Here is a 19,426-nt window from a genome sequence, read left to right as displayed (position 1 = left end):
ACAACTATATTGGTTTAGGGCCTTCAGCAAGGTGGCCTGGGGTTCTGTTAGTTTATGTTCTGCTTGTTCAACAGGTGTTTGACAAATTACTCACAGTTTTTTTACTGGAGGGTTTTGTTGCAGGTAGCATTGTGATCACTTCAGTATTAACCTCTCTTTGTCTGTGAGCTGTTCCCCATCAGCCACTGCCGAGGAGGGGAGAAACAGAATTAAAACTATGAAAGTAGAGTAAAAGTAAAGAACCAGGACCAACTGATCCTTTAAAAGATGTCCTGAACTACTCAGGTCTCACTTTTTGTTATTTTGAACGACACCTAGATCGGAATAATATGCTTCCTCAGGCGGGTAAAGAGTTTCTGGTTCGACTTAGATCCTCCTGTGGGATGCTTTTCCACGGTCGGTATCTGCTTCTTATCAACAGTCTGGGTGGAGGAGGGATGATGGCTTTTGCAGACGTCCTGGAGCAGACATGGGAGATCCGCAAGGAGCCAGACCAGCTCCGGGACTGGAGCAGGACAGGTGAGACATAAAAAGAGATGACTGATTATGATAAAAGTGATTACTAAGCTAATGTAAAACGTGTTCATACACACAGACTGGATCAGTCAATTTGGGTCAGCAATTAAGTTTCTAAACTAAGGAAACTCTTATCAGGATCTGAAAGTACCTCTTAAAAGTCACTTGTGATGATTTAGTTGTGTGTCTGCAGGAATAAATCAAATTCTAATTTGCACCACTGTTATTATTATTTTTAATAGTAGTTTTTAAGCTTATTTGTATCTTCTTTAAAGATTAATAACCCTCTCAATATATTGTCTTTGCTAAAAATCCCACTTCATCACCATATGGTCCAACTGGTGTGTTGGAACAAAGCACTTCACTGACCTTAACCAACAAACAGAGCTAAAATATTCAGTCAGAAGCTGCTTAGTCTGGTTTGAAAGAGCAGCATGTAATATATTTACATTTGCCCAGTGAAGGTCCACTGTGTTCGGGTTTTTTACCCAGACTTGAAACCACTTACAGCCCAGAGAGATTAAAAGACAAACATAGTCAGCAAGTTTCCTTCTGAACAGGCCTAAGGAGTAGAGATTGTTATTTTAAGTGATTAAATAGTTAAAGTAGTTGTAGTTGTATTGTGCGATCCGTGTGCAGACGGTTCATCAGGGCAGCGAGTATTTAAGACAAAGTCAGTGAAGTGATCCCAACTAGCGCTGTCATGCTGTTTTTAAAAGAGGGTGAGAACAAAACTCTATCCAGCATTTTGAATTTGGACTGCAGTACCCTTTTCAAACGCTTGGTGTCAGTCCTACATATTGCTCCTTTAGATTAATCAGTAAATTAACCTTTTTCAATCTGTTAATTTGATGATTTTATTTGTATAGCGCCAAATCACAACAGAAGTCGTGTCAAGGCAGTTTACAGTGTTTAAGGTTATGACCTTACAGAATATAACTGTATACAGAATTATATAGAAAACCCAATAATTCCATCTGCCTCGACAGGTTGGGGTGAGTGGAAAGAGAGAAAAAGTCTTTCCTTGATCTTTATTCCTTCTCTTTAAAGGACGCACGTTTGTGGTGGGCTGCTCCGTGGGTCCACTGCTGCACTACTGGTACTACTGGCTGGACAGAGTGTATGTGGGCAAAGCTCTAAACACGGTGGGAAAGAAGATCCTGGCAGACCAGCTGATTGGTTCACCAGTTGTTGGGATGGGATATTTTTTGGGTGAGAGGAGTTTGTTACCTTCCTTCTTAATGCTCACATTCATACTTGAATATTTGGTTGGATTTAACTCTAGAGTTCCACACACACAGCGTGACCCCGTTGCACATCAGACAGATTTGTATTTATTTTGCAGGGATGGATGTCATGGAAGGACACACTTTGTCTGAAGGATGGGAGGAGTTAAAAAACAAGTTTTTGGAACTTTATAAGGTGAGTAGACCTGTCAGGTTCTGTCCTGCAGATCTGGAGCAGCAGATCAGGCCGCATGTACTCACATTATTGTTTTCTCCTCATATCACACATTCTTCTTTAATCTTAGCTAGAGATAAGAAGCTAACTTTGCATCTGTATTTGCATTTTTAACTGTAACGTAGACTGAACATGACTGTGCTTGTGTCCAAAATGTGAGTTTGAGTCTTCATTTAGTTAAATATAAATCCTTCAGATGTTTGTGATCTTGACTTTTCCATAACTGCCATCATGTTGTTAATGTTTATGCTTTTAAGTGAAACTATTGACACACTGTCATAAAATCAAGTACAGATTTATGTGGAGCTTTTAAAATGACAATAGTTAACATATGAACACAAACAGCGGAGAGAAAGAGGAGAATACACACACTGACATTATGTGCAGCATCTTTACCCCTCAACTTTCAGCTCACCTAGTGACCTTTAGTTCACGACACTTGGCAAGTGTGGACACGTTGTTTTGTAGCTAATCTGAGTTGTTGTTGTTGGCAGACGAGCTGGTTTGTTTGGCCTCCTGCTCAGATGATCAACTTCTGCTTCCTCTCACCTAAATTCCGTGTGCTGTACATCAACTCTGTCTCCTTAGGGTGGGACACCTACCTCTCCTATCTCAAACACAGAGTAAGTTAAACACGCAGGAGATTAAAGGTGCATTCAGCTCAATGTTTATTGCACCATTTCACTTCTTTTATATGAAGAAACATGTAAATAACATCCAGTTTTGGTTTTATTGGTTTCTGATTTGTCAACAGGATGACAGCCAGCATACTGGAGGAGATGACATAAACGTTTAGTTCCTGCTCATCTGTGAAGCTGTAAAAAAAAACAATTTTACAATTTTATCTTTATCTTTTCTTTTATTCCTTTTAAAAATACTGCCAGAATGTTGTGTGTAGGTGTTATTTGGAGGATTGCTCTGCTTGTCCACACTTCTTTTCTTCTGTCAAAATGCAAATTAAGAGGAATTATCACGTTGAGACATTTCAGTGATGTGGGCAGTAAGCTGGCAGATATGGGTTTAATATTTGTTGTAAACAGTACTTTATGTTTGTAATCTTAATTGTCCTTGATGTAAATCTACACTACTCTGTTCTGTACACAGGACATCTGTCTGTCTTGGAAGATAAACTCCTCCTCCGTTGCTCTTTCTTCCATTTACCTTCAATAAAGGTTTGTTGTAGGGAGCTTTTTTTAAATTCAGTTTAAGGACGGGGGTTGTTGAAAAGGTTAACAGGCAAATGTGGGATTTGTGAAATCTGCCTGAAATTAAAATATTAAATTTGTGTTGGTGTAAACAGTCTGAGTGAGATAAACCAAGATATAAGAAACTCATATGAGACAAAAAATTGGAATTTAAAAAGCACAATATAAAACAACACACTGCACATGATATGAATAATACATGAAAGACATACAAGATGTTTCTTTGTCAAATGTTAACCATCACATCGTGTGCAGGAGAAAATAGCTTTAGCACTAGAGTGACAAGTATTTAGATTCTAAATCCTACAGGTTGCAGCAGTCTGACATAGAAAGTCGAACGCTCAGGAATAAATGTCACTTTAATGTGTGCAGATATTAAACCTGTGAGCTGTAGCTGTCTCAATAACAGGGATGGAGCTTTAAGCAAATACAGAACCTTATTCAAATATTGGCTGACCAGCCTCTAAAGGACTTAATACGTACCAGCCCAGAGTTTAGAGCACTCCTCCTTAGGCATTCAACACATCCTGCTGTCAAGGATGTAGTCTGTGTGTGTATGTGTGTGTGTGGGTGAACACTAATGCCGATGTGATCACCAGTGTTTCCTCAAAATGCTTGCAGCAAAACACCTCACTGTGCTGGTGTTCCTAATTGCAGTGACAACATGTGCAGGTAAGTCTACATTTCACATATTCATCACCATTTAAACTCCTTAAACTAATGTGTTTTATGGTGGTTGGCTCTGTGCTGAAGCAGTAGAAAAATGCAAAGTTATGCAAATAGGAAACTTCCTGCTGTGAGACGGAAGTTGTGCACTTTTGTCTGACGTAGCTTTGGTTCAGTTTTCTTCCCAATATCCAGCAAAATATTGTATTTAATTTTAATTGTAACTTTTATTGTAACTTTTTAATACCAATACCTAATGTATGAGGCCAGGGTTGCAGTAAAACATGTAGCCTCACAGTAAAACCTTTACATTCAAGCAGTATATTCATGTGAGCTGCTGTATACAAGGAAAATACAACTCAAAGTTTGTCTTTCTGCATGTTGTATGATGTGAAGTGAAAAATATGAATAAACCATGAGATGAGGTCAAAGTAAACTGGAACATCACATCTGGGCAGAAACTGTGGTAAATATTTGATCAGCAAAAGTGATTCTAAGTTAAATCTGCTGTGGCATCAGTGGCATTGTGTATGTGCAGACACTTGTACACAGTTCCAGCAGATTTGTAGCTATCTGTTAATCATTTCCCGCACTTTGTTAATTCTCTTTATTGAACATGCTACAGTGTTAACAGTCTCACTAAACTGTGACTTCATCACACGAGAAAAGCGTCACCGGTCTCTCATCAAGCCTCATTTAGAATATGGTCAGATTTACCTGCCTGAGGATCAGATGTCTGAACTCAACCTAGTGAGTCAAGTACGCATTTGTCAGTCGCTCCAAAGTAAACCAACGTTATTAGCCATAACCAATGTTATACTCTCATATAAAAGTATGTGGAAGTATAGTTGAACAATACTATATTTATACAACTAAATACACTGGAAAAATATCTTTCCAGAAAGATAAATAGGATCCTGTGAATACCTTCACAGCAGCTCTGTTATTAAAAAGCCCTCTGGGCAGTGGTGGCTAACGATTATTTGACTTGGTGGGGCTGTTACTCTTAGTCAACACCTGAATAAGAAAACCAAGGACACTCTGCGACTCACTTGCTGCTCTCACTAAGCAAAATAATCTTCTCAACATTAAAAACCTTTAACTTCCATAAAAAATCCATAAAACCATTTAAATTCACCAAATACTAAATAGATGTTGACAAACATGAGACCTGAATTTATTCTTTATTTCTTAAATGAGTGGAATAAAGTGGCTAAAAGTCAGTTTTTTTAGTGACATGCAAAGAGGGGCAGCCTCCCTTTCGTAAGATTTTTATTGGCTATTCAAAGAATTACATATGAAGAAGTCTTATTGCTTTATGAGTTTTATGGTGTCGCCTTCTTTGCCCTTTTTACACCCTTTTACTTGGATGAAGTGAAAGTGGGCTCAGGAAAAAGCTGTTGAGTTGCATTGTGTGTAATTGCATAACTGTAATGTTAAACCCATTATTTAAAAATAAAATGTTTGATGATTCATTTTACACTATGCATATATTTGAAATATTATTAAAATGAAAAACAAGTTAAGTTAATGGCTTTACATTAAACATTATGGTGCACATGAACCCTCTACTGCCCACTACTACTTCTGAAGTTTTCTCCTAAAACGTGTGTAGGAAAACATAAAACTAGGTTTGTGACTCAAATTAAATGCATTAATGAAAAAACAAAGTCCATGTTGGGTATGAGCATGCTGTGTGATCAATTTAAAGCTGGTGGCATCGAGTTTGAATATTGTCATGCAGCTCAATGGTTGTGGTCATTACTCTTGTACAACTTTGCTTTGCCCTAAGATGCTACTACCACTTTGTCATGCTTTGATAGAATAATCCATCATGGCAGTATGTGCACCCAATGTTGGTTTTAAAACAAGTTTTTTAGATAACAAATTGCCATTTTGCCCAGCGTGTGATGACGTGGCTTAATAACACAACCAGGAACGCTCTAGACTTGGGTGAATGAAACATGAACATTCATTAATTTAACTCAATTAAAATAATCACATGCGTTAACATGTTAATGTTGACAACACTGGTTTAAAGATCATCTTTGTCATCTTCCTTCAAAATACAGTGTCTCTCCTCTAGCATTGACCTGGTCAGGTGAAAATCTGTTGGGCATCATTATATGACTTGTTTCCTGTTTGCAGAACCCACCAATTCCTCTACACCTGCTCCCAAAACAGTTAACTTAACCACAACTGCTGCATTCACAACTTTAACCGTGACAGAGAAACCCAAGATTGTTTCAACCCCTGAGAAAATCACGACCAACACACCGCAGCATCTAACTTCAACAGCCCACACTGCAGTCTCTTCAAAAAATGTGTCAACACCGCTTTCAACTTCCCCACAAACACCCAACAGGACAGAAGAAACACGTCCCAGCCACACACCTGAGACAACAACGAACCACCAGACGTCCAACGAGACAGTTTCCCACGAAGTGACACTCCAACCAGCAACAGAATCACATAATGTCACTAAAATCACAATAAACACAACCAGTACAGGTCAGGATACCTTCAGCGGTTGTGGGTTTATGTTTTATTCAGTGAATCAGAGACTGGTTATTAAATCTGCAGCTTGAAGTTCATAAATCTTAAAACACTGTGCAGTTTTGTTTTTTTTTAAATAAAAAAGTCCCTTTCACTGGCAAATTTAAAGTTGCAAGTCTGCAAGTAACTTTGTGTGTCTCACATCCTCAGCATTTCCTTATGAGGGGGGAAAAGGTGACTTGGCAAGAAACCCTGGCCTTGTGGTTATTCTCTGCATCTTCTGTATCATCCTTGTCCTTGTGCTGGTCGTTGCTGTTGTGAAATGTATCCAGTCACCAAGGTCCAACTTCGACAGGCTTGAGGATGTCCCAATGGTAGGTTAGAAAATTTCAGGTTTTAGGTTTACAAAATGTACATTTAACCATTTATAATTAGAGGTGAGTAAGAATTTAATTCTTTTTGGTGATCCCTTAATGTTTCAACTAATTCCATAATAAGGTCAAAATGTCAGTGGATCCAATATTCTGGTAAATACATCAGCCTCATCTGTACATGTTGAGTTCAGTGCTAGCTATTGTTGGTATGCTAAGATGATGATTGTACCTAACATAACTGCATGTTCACATTGGCATGCTGATGTTATGTTGTACTGTGCTTGTACTCTCAGTTCAGATTTCTATTTGAAGCAGAGATTTTCTTCATGTGCACCACATGTTTAAGCAAAGTCAGGCAGTGATGCCATATCTGGATCACACTCAGCCCAAGAAACTGGGCCCACAATGTGGAATATATTGCTCAACCACTAATGCTTATGGTGAGTTGGAAAATGTCATACTAAGAACTCAAGTTGCGCCTGCTGTTTGCAACTTGCCTCATATTTCCACCAGCAGGGGGCAACGCCAGCTGGAAATGATGGTAGTATTAAAACATTCAAGGCGTGACTCTGGACACCACAATATCTTGCTCCACAGAAACTGAACTGTGAACCCTGGCAGTTTACAAGTGCTGGCATTTAAAACATGCCATGTGTCATTCTTCCTTTTCCCCTCAGTAGACAGCACAGTGGTTTGCTGCTGTCTCTTTTACACAAACAGGAAGCCTGACTGGATTGTGAGTGTGTGAAAAGTCAGAAACAGGATAGTGTGTAATGAGCATGTAATGACCTGAATCAGGTCTCTACTGTGTGAAAAACAGATGATCTCTTTAGGGCTGTAACCAAAACACACCATGAAATATAATTACAGTTTGTTTTTAAATCTATTGCCACATAAGTGTAGATATAGTGTGATGAATGTGAACATACACAACAACATAAATGAGCAGAACATTTTTAAAATTAAAATGTCTTTTACAAGACAACTTTGCATCGACTCTAGCTATTATTTAGTTCCTGTTTATAGAGTCTCCAAAAACATGTTCACCGTGTACTGCATTTTAATATTCAGTACATAACATCATGATGATCGGCAGCTTTTATCAGTCCATGGTTGTCAAACTACAGTGACCCTGTGGCGTGAAACAAAACAGTTCATAAAACATTTTAACATTATATAAACACAGCAAAAGGATAAAAATAGCAGCAGAAAATCATATTGATGACTGCACACAGCCAACTTAATTCAGAGTTCTTGGAAAATCAAAGTGTAGTCGTAATATTATATAACAGCCACAGATGCAGTGACTGGCATGGATTGAGCCAGTCGTTTATGCTTTTGCCCCGACACTCTTGCAAGGTCATGTAAACACATTGCAAATATTAGTGTCCTTTGTTAAAACATCCCCCTAATTATCCCTCCCCCCTTCATTCGTCCTTTCTTTCCAAAGGTTAAAGGTAAGAATTTATGCAACAGCTCTGCAGCGTAGGTACAAAGCAGAAAATAAATCAAAACACAGGAAGTTTTGGAGCACATCTTGAGCATCTTTACCAGTTTTTGCATCTTTAATGAATTTTGAATAATTTAATTGATCAAGCCTTTATTCTGATTTTCTTTTGACTTGTTTACATCAACGCCTGAAATGACACAAAATACAACTTGTCCAGTGCATGATGTGATACTTTCTACCTGCTTCTTACCCTTAATAGTACTGTGTCAAATTCAAAACACATTTAGAAACACAATCAAATACCTCCTTTGTGCAGATGTGGATAGGTTGGTAGAACTAACCATCCATGAACTGTACGGTTAGTAATTTGACTCCAGGTCCCTCGTGGCCACATGTCAAGGTGTCCTTGGACAAGACACTAAAACCTCATAATAGTGCCGTCATATATGTGCAGCTGTCCAACAAGTATTTCCACACAGGGAAGATAAAGTATGTAAAAAAAAAATCTGAATTGTAAATCAGTGCACAGCTATGCCTTATTGCAAAAACTTCAGCTTAGTTGGTACAAACACAGTAGATCTGTAACACCAGACATCCAGTACTGACATTCCAGCTCCATGTTTGGTGTTAGTTATTATGAATGACTTTTTTTTCACCCCTCTGCTGTTTCCTTTCTCTCCCCAGGGCAACGTGAATGAGCAGTCTCCCTTTGCCCAGTACGCAAAATGACAGAGAAGATTTTATCAGACAATGAAGTCCAGGAGGATTCTGGTCTGCTGTATGACCCTGATGTTTGTGGACAGAAAAAATTAAACACAGAAATGTCACTCACACCAGCAGTGACTTCAGCTTTAGCCACACAAGAAAAATACAGGTTTAGGGTTTTCTCTTAGGCTCTTATTTCTTTATGAAGCACTTTCGTCACTGACAGAATATATGTATCTCTTGTAATTCTCTCTCTCTGATGTTTATTCAAAAAAAGAATCAGGATAAATCCTTTAAATGTATGTGATTTCTCATGATGATTTTAGGATATGCGCAATTGCACATTTATGTAAACAGTGCACAGGAAGATGCGTCGCCAGTGTTCAAAGTGTATACTGTATAACCTTGATGTTATCTGCATGTGCAAATATAGGCAGGTATTGTATACATTGTAACTGAATATACAAATTATATTTATCATAATATAGTTTGTATCATATTATTTATTTCTTGTACAAATAATCTGCGTTGGCCTCTGACCTCCAGTGCAACTTGTAGTCTTACAAATAGTGTTCAGGCAGAAATAAACACAATGATTGACAGTATAGTAGAATATATAAAAGTATAGAATAATATAGCAAATAAGCATTAAGACTCTCAACTTACCATGAAAAAATGTTAAAAATCATAGTTGTAACGAGACATAATCTTTATTAATATTAATCTGGTCCTATTATTTCTGCCTTTATGAAGACATGAAACCAGTCAACAGAAACAGTTGTTCACTTGTACAATCTGGCTGATCAGAAACTCTAAGACAAATATAATGTGGTTTTGATGTTTATAATGAAATAAAAAACAATCATCTCAAAACAAACAGTTTTTAAATGTGTTGTATTTCATTGAAATCCCTGACTCATACTGACATTATGCTGAGGAACTCCCCTGAAACATGCTCTGTTGTCTTGTCAGCCACGCGTTAACATGTCAAGTTTGCCCAGATATGACTCAGACTTCAGAGATAAAGCCTGTTGTCTGCTGGGGTTTGATGGGTAAGATTACCAAAAAAGGTCAGAGACACTAAAATGACTGTGGAAAAAAACTGGATGAGTGTTATCTTGCTATCTGCTCTCTTTATGTCTGCAAGTTCTACCCTCACTGAGACACTGCCAGTGAAAAACCTAACAGGGGCATGTACAGATGTGATCTACTGGCCTGTAAATCTGAAACATATGAATACCATCATAGTCCTCAAGTGAGGACCATTCATTTAGTTGTTCTCTTCATTATTTTCATTTTTACACACTTTTTATTGTAATGTGCATAAAATCACCACATGAACGATGTGTATTGTGCAACATGATTGTTGGAATTGATGTGTGTAATGGAAAATGAAAAAAAAACTCACTTTATGGGTAAATTACAAAGCCAACGGATAACCAGCAGTTGTCCACAATGTTTTATTGTATTGTTATTTTTACTTCGGTAAATCTTCCGAATACCTTTCAAACTCAACGTGCTGCTGGAGTCTGAAGAACAAAAATGTCTTAGTTATCCAAACACTTAAAAATAGATATTAAAGGCAGACACTTAGCAGACAGAGTCCAAACAGAGCAGGTAAAAGGTTAAGAAAGGTGATAGGGAAAAGCATGTAATAAAATAAAATAAAATAAATCAGATAAGTCAGTGTGACCTAAATAAACAACAGATATGCAAATAATCAAACAGATTAGGGGTGTGTGTGTGTGTGTGTGTGTGGGGGGGGGTGTTTTATCCTATTTTCACAACAGTGAACAGCTTCAGCAGACCTCGTGTTAGGTGTAGTAAAGTTGTTTACCTCCTGGAGCTCCACTTCCTGTCATGTGACCAGCTCGTCGACGTCACGGTGACGGCGGGGGCACGCAGCGCTGCATGCTGCAGAGTTTGAAGTCTAACTAACTACTGTAATTGGCAGCAATAAAAATGGAAAACAGCGATAACTGCAGCAGCGTTACCTGACACACACCTTCAGCTCTCGGCGGCATTGTTCTGCAAGAAAACAACCCGTGGGAGAAGACGAGCGGTCGTGAAGGTGAGTGAGAAAGAGTCTTTAAAGACTTGAAACTGTGAAACCGCGGCAGGTGAGACACAGCGGGTCAGCTGATGTCAGCGTGTAAATGCTTCCCGCGAAGAAATAGTAAAACCCCTCAGGGATAATAGTTAAAAATAGTTTAGTTCAAGGAAAAGTCCATTCTGAGAAAGAAAAAGAAAAAACACCGATTTCACTATAGGAGTCTGGTACTGTCTCTATCTATAGAACACAAAAAATAACGTGTGTGTGATACTGTGATACTCAAACACCTAAATCGGTGACAGACTGACATGATCTAATTTAACGGTGTACATCGCCACTGTAACACACACACGTGTGTTCCTGCCACTTTGTTGTATATTTTCTTTGTAACCCCATGGTTTTCCTGTAAAAGCACGTTGCTTTTCTATGGAAGTTCGTCATAGTGTTTATGTATGAGTGTAATACTCCCACATGGACTCGCCCTGGTGTAATATTTGTGTAAGATCCTCTATAGTGTTTATCATAAGATCAGAGCAAGTATTTCGCAGTATCAGTGGCAGTATTTTCCACTCACAGCTGTGTATTGTATTGTATTGTATTGTATTGTAGTTAATGTTATGTAAGCAGCAGAGTGTGTGTTGGAATATTTCAGATTCATGAGCAAACCAACAAGGAATTTATTTCCCCAAAATATTTATCCCCCATTCTGTCTTTATCTCCTTCCTTCCTCCCTATCTGCTTCCTTTACTCTGGTAAACCCCCACAGAGATGCTCAGAGATGGTCTGTGCGTGTCGATGTGGTCAAACCCTTTCTTTCCGTTATGTTTTTTTAATCTCCTGTGGGTTGAAGGGCAGAGAGAATGACGATGATCTCATTTAGTCTTCCATCATTTCTGATGTTTGTCTTTATCTTAACTTCTTTCTGACTCTAGAAAAATATGTCACTACTCATTGTCTGTGCACTGTTTTCCTGTTTCTGCCCCTACTTGAGGTTCCTTTAAGTCTGTGATACTTAATTCAATCAGGCAAATTCTTTTTCTTTGTACTATTGCCCTTTTTCTGCTACATTGCACATAAGTGGTTTTCCATTTGATGGAGTCGAGGTCCAGTGGGTTCAGTATTCAGAGGTATTTGTTGAATCGAGTTACCCAGATGACGTGGGAACCAGCAACAGGCTAAAAGCTTAATTTCATTATTTTTACTTTTCGTGGTCAGAAGGATAAGAACATACAAATATCCAGTTTGCTGTTCTAAATTACTAATAATACCATTAAATTCATTATTCTTTAAACTGTAGACTCCAATTGATACAGTTATCGAGCCTCTTTACATTCATTCATAAGCGAGATTAAAACAGTAACCTGGCCTGTTTTCTCTCTACCTGCTGTGCTGCTGCTGTCCACCACACCACACACAGCAGCGTGACAAACTGCATGTCTGCACTCTGAGTATCAATTCTGTCAGACCAGTTTCTGTTATGTGTAAAACTTTAGGAATCCCTCGGTGTCAGCACTTCAACAAGTAACACAGACACCCAGACGTGGCTGTCCTCTGGGTGTCCATTAGATGGCATTCTTCTCCAGCACTAAGCCGCCTCCTCATTTTCTTATCCATCGCCATCTGAGACTGTTTAATGTGCAAACATTTGCAGAGCCAGTGCCTAAATCTGCTTTTGTCTGTTTGCATGACTCACAGTAATTTGACATCACAATTAATGTAATTTGTCTTGTCACTACTTAGAAATTGCTGGTGAGAGGAAGAAACTTTTTTTTTATTGAGAGGTGAGTAATCAGTTTTCAGGGTTTTGCTGCAGCTAAACTTTCTGTTTAAGTGTGATACTATATTTAGGTGTTGGCTCAGGCTTTCCTGTTGTTGTAAGTTTGTCTGTGTGTTAGTTTGAGCAGTTTGTTGGTGATTGTGTAGAAAAATACAGACTAACTAAGATTTAGTTTTGTACATTAAACATACATTAAATGCATTCACTAATTCAGCAAAACAGAATAAAAACAGAAAAAATAATAAAAACATAGCTATATATAAAAGGATTATGACTATAAGTTGCTCCAGTCTGTCAGATATTACTGTCCAACTATACATGAACAAGGCAATATTTGATATGTTTGGCTTCTCAGAAATGTTGTCAATCAGTGTGATCTGGAAACCAGCATGTGGGTTTAACTCCTTCCTGTATAATTTATGAACATATGTGGTCACAGTGGAGGAGTGGAGATATCTCTATATCTATATAGTCATAAAACAATCTAAATGCCAACATGCTCTGCAACAAACACCTGTTTGTTTCAAGTTGGACGATAAGATCAATATCACTTATATGTCCGTATAGTAAATACAAAGCATCAACCAGAAGCTGGTTAGCTTAGCACAGAGGCTGGAAGGGTCTAGTAGGCACATGCCCAGAGGCCTGTCGAGGTAAGATAGAAGATAAAGAGTAAAAGGAAGTGAAATGAATGTATGTGGTTGGCAATCACATTTACCTCTTGTTTCATAGCGAATCTCCTGATTGTTGCTCAGAGCCTTCGCTGACCTTATCAGCTGAAGTATTAACAAGCCTTCCTGCTGTGCGTCACTGCCAGGACGGCATCACAAGACACCTTGGGTGTTCACTTTATGATGAACGATTGTAGAATTTAAGACAAGGATACCACTGCTGAGATAGTTAATCATTACAGACTCTGCTGTGCCGCACTACACGCACTGTGAATGTTGATATAACTGCTGCACCATATGGTTGCACTTCATCATGTACTGTATCATGGCATCAATAAACGCTGAAAATGGCACAATTAATTATTTTCATTTCATTAAATTCATTTGTCTGACAGTTGATGGGAGGATCGTTTCCGTTTTATGTTGTGAAGGCTTGAAAGGTGGTCGACGTTTCTAATGCACCTGCATTTTATGGAACAAAGATGAGATGTTATTAGGATCTGAAAGCTTTCCAGTTAAATAGACCCTCCTCACAGCAGGCAACACAATTACAGAACATTCATACGTGAAACTAATAACGTAAACGATAGACCTTTCAGGTGTGTCAAAGAGGTCATGGTACAACTAAATGGAAAGCAGCCAGTATTAAACTTATCAGCTGGCACATGTGGCAAGTCAGAGTGCCCTATATGATAAATCAGATCACTGGGAAGATTTTTCCTTTGGCTGAACACTCTTAAGGAACTTATCATCCCCGGAGCGTGTCAGCTCACGACAGAGAAAATGCAGGCAGTAAAAAGGCTGTCATTATTCTGAGAAGTGACAGATTCTTCTTTGAAAAGAAACTGACCAGAATTTCAAAGTACTGTTGCTGCACGGAGGCTGTCGGTGTGAAAAAAGCATCTTGAAATGGAGTAGTGCTCTGGTTAAAAAAAAAAAAAAAGAAGCAGGCTGTAGTGAAGTGTAAGTGGAGAGAGCAGAGGTTTTCGAGGCACACTGAAAAGCCTGATTTCTCACTGTGCTGACCTTTTTTTATTCTTTTGTTAGAAGGCAAAAGAAATAAAGAATTCAGCGAGTTTCAAGGAAGGATTCAAATACTGTAGTTACAAATAGAAAGCTCTGAGTGTGCGCACTTCTGTCAAGGCTGCATAATCCACTGTGATATTTCAATAAATGGTCTTTTTTTACTATTTGATTTTTCAACCGTAAATTGGGAAAAGCTTTTCTGGGCACTGCCAGTTTCAAGTAAAGGTCCTATTAAGTTTTCTCATAGACAATGTTACATGACTCACAGGTGGAGTTTTGCTATGACTTTTATCAGCATGAAACTTTCCTGAATGAAACATGCTGTTGAAAATATCTCAGCATGATCATTTGAGCATTTTGGCCAGAAACATCAATCAAATCACTTTAATATTGTGTTACAGGCAGGAGGTGTACAGTCTGCAGCTTAAATGAATTTTTACATGAATTCAGTGGTTATTGCTGACTGACATGAACATTAAAAACATAACCGTTGTATTTGTTCAGATGTCACTTGGCAAAAAATTGTGTTTGTATGTAAGAATGTAATTATGTGCTTCGTTATGAATAACTTGCCTCCAAATGTAGCTCTACTTTCAAGACATCTGGCCATTGTTCTGTAGAAGCAGCAAATCTACAGAAGATAGGAGAGAAAAATCAGTCCCTGCAGGATTTCTGATCATTTTTTATTAGATTTTGTGGCAGGACAATTTGCTCCACTGAGAATAAACCTTACTGTTCTAGCTGTTCTTTAGTTTATCAGGCAAGCGGGTCTTCATTGTTGTGTGATTTATACTACACTTACCACCAACCATGTTTATGTACTTACAATAGATCTGGATGCAACAGCCTCTGTTACTGTGATTTGTCTTTTCTGTTGTCTCAGAGTTTCAGCTATTCTCCTTTTGTGTTTTTAAGTAGAAAACTGTCAGTCACTGACTTTTGTCTGTATGTGATGCAAAAAATATCCTCACTTTCATGCCGAACCTCAGGAAACTGCAATGCAAGGTCTTTTGCAGTAACTTTTGCAGACACCCCATCTCTACCAGACGTTCCCTGTGCCCTCAAACTTTATACAATACAATTTTCTGGAAGTTTTCTCTCTTCTCGTCATAAGTGGGCCTACCATTTGTTTTGGTGCACAGGTTTTACTTTAAATCCATGCCTACACCAAAAGTGAGTCAAGCCGCATTTTTGATATGGGCGTATTACACAACCAGTGCACTCTTATTTTAATCAATCCAGCTGTCTACACCGCCCACATGTTTGCTCAGGCGACACTTAGTATGTGTGCAAATGCAATCCAAAGGGTAATTTTAGGCTTCAAGTCTATTTTCATGTGTTTACACATGTAACCACAGTGATGCTGGAGTATTTCCAAAATGTGTGTGACCTACACTTTGTACTGGACGTAAATGCAAAACCAAAACTGTTGCCGTTACTCTGCTAACACGCTGCCCATGCTACACTTTCTGTGTAGAATTCATGGGAGTTGGTTGAATTGCTGTTGATGTGAAGCGGGTGCAACAAGATCAAGTCATCAAAAGAACGTCGGTAAAGTCTCAGACTGTGAAAAACTATGTCAGAAATTTATAGGAACATTGCATTTATGTCTGTTTCATGTATTAATGTTCTACTCTGTATGTCCGCATCACGCTACACAGATCTGCTATTTTTTTATCTTTTCAGTGAGTGTTTAGGTCAGATGCTTTATGTATATCATAATAAGCTCAATTTCACTTCAACAATAAAAACATGGATGGAATAAACTCAGTATATACTCAAAGCAGGCCAATGAAATGAAAGGATCTGACTTAAAATGGGAATACCTAATGGTGAAAAGCCTTTCTAGTTTTATCTTTGATTAACAAAATTAAATAAAAACCTGTATTTCCACCTGTATCCTGCTCCTTTGTATCTTCTTTCTTTTAGTCATAGTCTACATTTCTGCTAAATGTATCTGAAACACTGAAATCTGTTAATAGGAATCCACATGAATGTGTTCTAACTAGCGAACAAAAATTTAATTTATTTCTTTGTGTATATTGTGTTTGTCCTGGTTAAATATAAACTAGATCTCAGACATACTTTGATTCAAACAGCTATCGCTGTGTGCAATGTGCGCAAACACAAAGCTGTGATAGTGTTGTAAACCTCATAAAAGAGTTTCCTGTTTACTTTTATGATTAATAGACTTTTCTGGCCTGGAATCAGCTTGTTTGTCACATGCTACCACTGTACTTTGCCCATCACTTTCATTTATACCATTGTGCCTCTAAACATTACATCCTTTTAATGTTTAATGGCTAATTCCACATTTCAAAAATGAAAAATCTCAAACGTGCAGGCTCGGATTTTCCTCCAGCAGGTGAACAGCAGGTCCTGTTTACAGTTGGGTCTGATGAGTAGCACAGGCTGCTTTTCCATGGAGACATGAAGCAGCAGGAAAGTGATGAACAGCATGTATGATGTTTTATAAATCTGATAAGAGTAGGAATAACATCAATTGTGTGCAGGTGCAGAAGCCTGTTTTCTTTTTATCCCAGCTACAAATGAGCTGTGTGCAAAAAAACACCTACCAGTCAACTTGGAAAGGGAGTCACACTGTGTGCATGTCACATCAGCAAAGTCCTTCAACCAGACCAGAGCAGCCACCCATCCTAACAATCATTACACACAGCTGTGGATATTTACGAAGCCAATTTGATCATTAATCAGTCTCACGTGTGAATTATCAGAAACAGTGTTATACATCTGTTCTTTAAGCTCAAATAGTAGATATTACATTAAAGTCTTACGCCTCACCTTTCACTGGGTTTACATCAGTTTCAAAGTGATATCAAGTTTTCTCTTGACCTACATCCTGTAGAGCATTCTTGACTTATCATTCAGTCACTGGTGTTTTTCTTCACTAAATGCAAATAAATCTAGGCTGTGCTTCGAGCAGGTTGTTTTTTACTTTTCCTTTAAACAGTCCCTTTCTAGAATGTACTATTTTGTCTATGCTTTTATTTCTTTGATAGTAGATTTTTGTTTTTTAGCCTCATCTTCTTCACAATCTAAATAGGTTTGCAGCTGTGAGCTCTTTTTTGTATGAACTAACTAAAACAATGCAACCCAAGAAACATTTACTAGCCTAGTGCCTAATTACATTTAAACCCTTAACTCTCAGCACTATGGGCCTCATTTGCTAAAATGGCAAACAGAAAGTACTACATTGTGTTTGTAATTTGTAAAATTGCACATTATTATTGGCAGATGTCACTGACGACTGACGATATGTATGGCCTGAGTGTGTAGTTTAATAGTTAATGACCTTCATTGGATCCTGTTGACTAACGATAGCAATTTTAACAGATGAAACTGATAAAGTCCTCATACACAGATTTCTGGTTTAGCTCCTCGTCGCCTGTCCCCTAGAGCTGCTGGTGGTTATAAGTGAGGTCAGACTTGCAAACTGTAATAACCTAATCAGACAAAACAGAACTATCCATGATATGTGAAGTATGTTGCATGTTGACGAAGAATGATTCCCAAATTTTACATTGCGTCATAAACTAGCTTAAAATAGTTTTATACCAGTGTTGCATCAACATTTTGAGAAAATACACAGTTCAAACAACATACATATGAATCACACTCAAGTTAAAAGCAAGATAAAAGTTTACTCAATTTACTGTTTTGTCATTTTTGAGCCTTTATATGAAATGTTAAAGGATGTCCATGCTAGTTCATTTTAGTAGGCTTTGCAGACATATTATGTCCCTGTAATAATTTCTGTTTATTGTATTAGTTTTAATTATTCCTGTATTTTATGAGTCTGTGTGCACTGAGCACTGTGCTCGTGACTTGAAAATAAACAAATCACTTAATAAAGTAATAAAATAACTCTGAATTGAAAAAGCTTTTTAGCTGTTTTGGTGCCTCTGGCATACACACGCATACATTCATGCATCACTCAGCACATGGTAACACCAGTTGGTGTAGATGAGTCAGATGAATATAGATGAAAATCCTGGTTCAGTGTTTAGTTTTGTTTTTATAAGACTATTATACTCACGTATTTTCTTTTTTCTTCTTTGTGTGCATCATTGTAAAATAACTTTTTGTTATGGTGGGAATTCATGCAGGAAAATTGGTTTTGAATGTCAGAGATCTCTGCTCGTGATGTGATGGATGATTAATTTGATTCTCATCAATGTGTTTTATGAGATAGTAGCAGTCTGTGTTATTTCACATTTGTGCAGAACCCAATTTAATACCACTATACTCCCTAAAGATCACCCTGTAGTAATGTATCTTACTGCAAAGAAAACTCTTAATTTCAAAACACCCTCATTGTTTTTCCTTCTTTTCAGTTGCTGTCCTTCTGCTGCAACAACTAACCAGCATCAATGTCTTGGTATGAAGTAAATAAGGTTTGTGACGTCTCTTCACAGAACACACACACACACACACACACAAACTCACCTTCTACCCACCTTAACGAATGTGTGTGTAGTAACTCTGCAGGTGAAGTTGGACTGTGATTATCTCATAATGAATGTTTCATCTTTATTTCACTGCTTTGTTTGCAGTTAATAAAAACACAGACAATTGTTTTTTTACACAGAAGGATGAGTATTATCCTCTGCCTGCTATGTAAGTTAACTCAGTGAGTGTTTTTGAGAATTCTTTTGTGAAGACTTTCAGCTTTTGTCTGCCTGCAGAGTTAATCGTGCCACTCACCTCCAGAGAGATGTTAGAGCAGGGAATGAGAATGAAAGAGCTCTTTGGAGACTGACTCTATTTATGGAGCAATGCTAATCATACTCTTTGCACCCCATGTCACGTCATTATTCACACAGACGAATGTTTCCAGCTTGGCATCAAAGGAACTGGCTTTTTTTGGCTGCCAGATTTTATACACTCACATGTATGTGTGCACGTATCATATGCCCAGTAGGAAGATTTATCCAGCTCTGCTCCTCTCACTATTGTGAAGAATTATTATTAATTTTCCTCCAATAGTGACAGCTTTGATTGATCC

General features: G+C 38.0%; 3 protein-coding genes across 4 annotated transcripts in view; all 3 read left to right on the top strand.

Annotated features, from left to right (window-relative positions):
- The first annotated feature begins 329 nt into the window (after window positions 1-329).
- Window positions 330-2,792, top strand: LOC113152784 (mpv17-like protein 2). The gene is made up of 5 exons (XM_026346217.1): window positions 330-519; window positions 1,567-1,728; window positions 1,862-1,938; window positions 2,472-2,600; window positions 2,732-2,792. Exons 1-5 carry the CDS (start codon window positions 330-332, stop codon window positions 2,771-2,773), a joined length of 600 nt encoding a protein of 199 aa, XP_026202002.1. The 3' UTR covers window positions 2,774-2,792.
- A 904-nt stretch (window positions 2,793-3,696) lies between these two features.
- On the top strand, window positions 3,697-9,699 carry LOC113151643 (cell wall protein DAN4-like). The gene is made up of 4 exons (XM_026344542.1): window positions 3,697-3,854; window positions 5,997-6,359; window positions 6,555-6,718; window positions 8,853-9,699. Exons 1-4 carry the CDS (start codon window positions 3,794-3,796, stop codon window positions 8,895-8,897), a joined length of 633 nt encoding a protein of 210 aa, XP_026200327.1. The 5' UTR covers window positions 3,697-3,793; the 3' UTR covers window positions 8,898-9,699.
- Window positions 9,700-10,752: 1,053 nt separating this feature from the next.
- The window catches only part of pde4cb (phosphodiesterase 4C, cAMP-specific b), an 82,619-nt gene continuing 73,945 nt past the window's right edge, over window positions 10,753-19,426 (top strand). For both annotated transcript variants that reach the window (XM_026345095.1, XM_026345092.1), the window contains exons 1-2: window positions 10,753-10,944; window positions 18,756-18,815. In XM_026345095.1, coding sequence (XP_026200880.1) covers window positions 18,792-18,815 — 24 coding nt within the window. In that variant the 5' untranslated portion in view covers window positions 10,753-10,944; window positions 18,756-18,791. The remainder of the gene's footprint in view (window positions 10,945-18,755; window positions 18,816-19,426) is intronic.

Source organism: Anabas testudineus, chromosome 4 (assembly GCF_900324465.2).
Source record: "Anabas testudineus chromosome 4, fAnaTes1.2, whole genome shotgun sequence".
NCBI lineage: Eukaryota > Metazoa > Chordata > Actinopteri > Anabantiformes > Anabantidae > Anabas > Anabas testudineus.
Note: the sequence above shows the minus strand (reverse complement) of the source record. Positions and strands in the feature narration are given on the sequence as shown.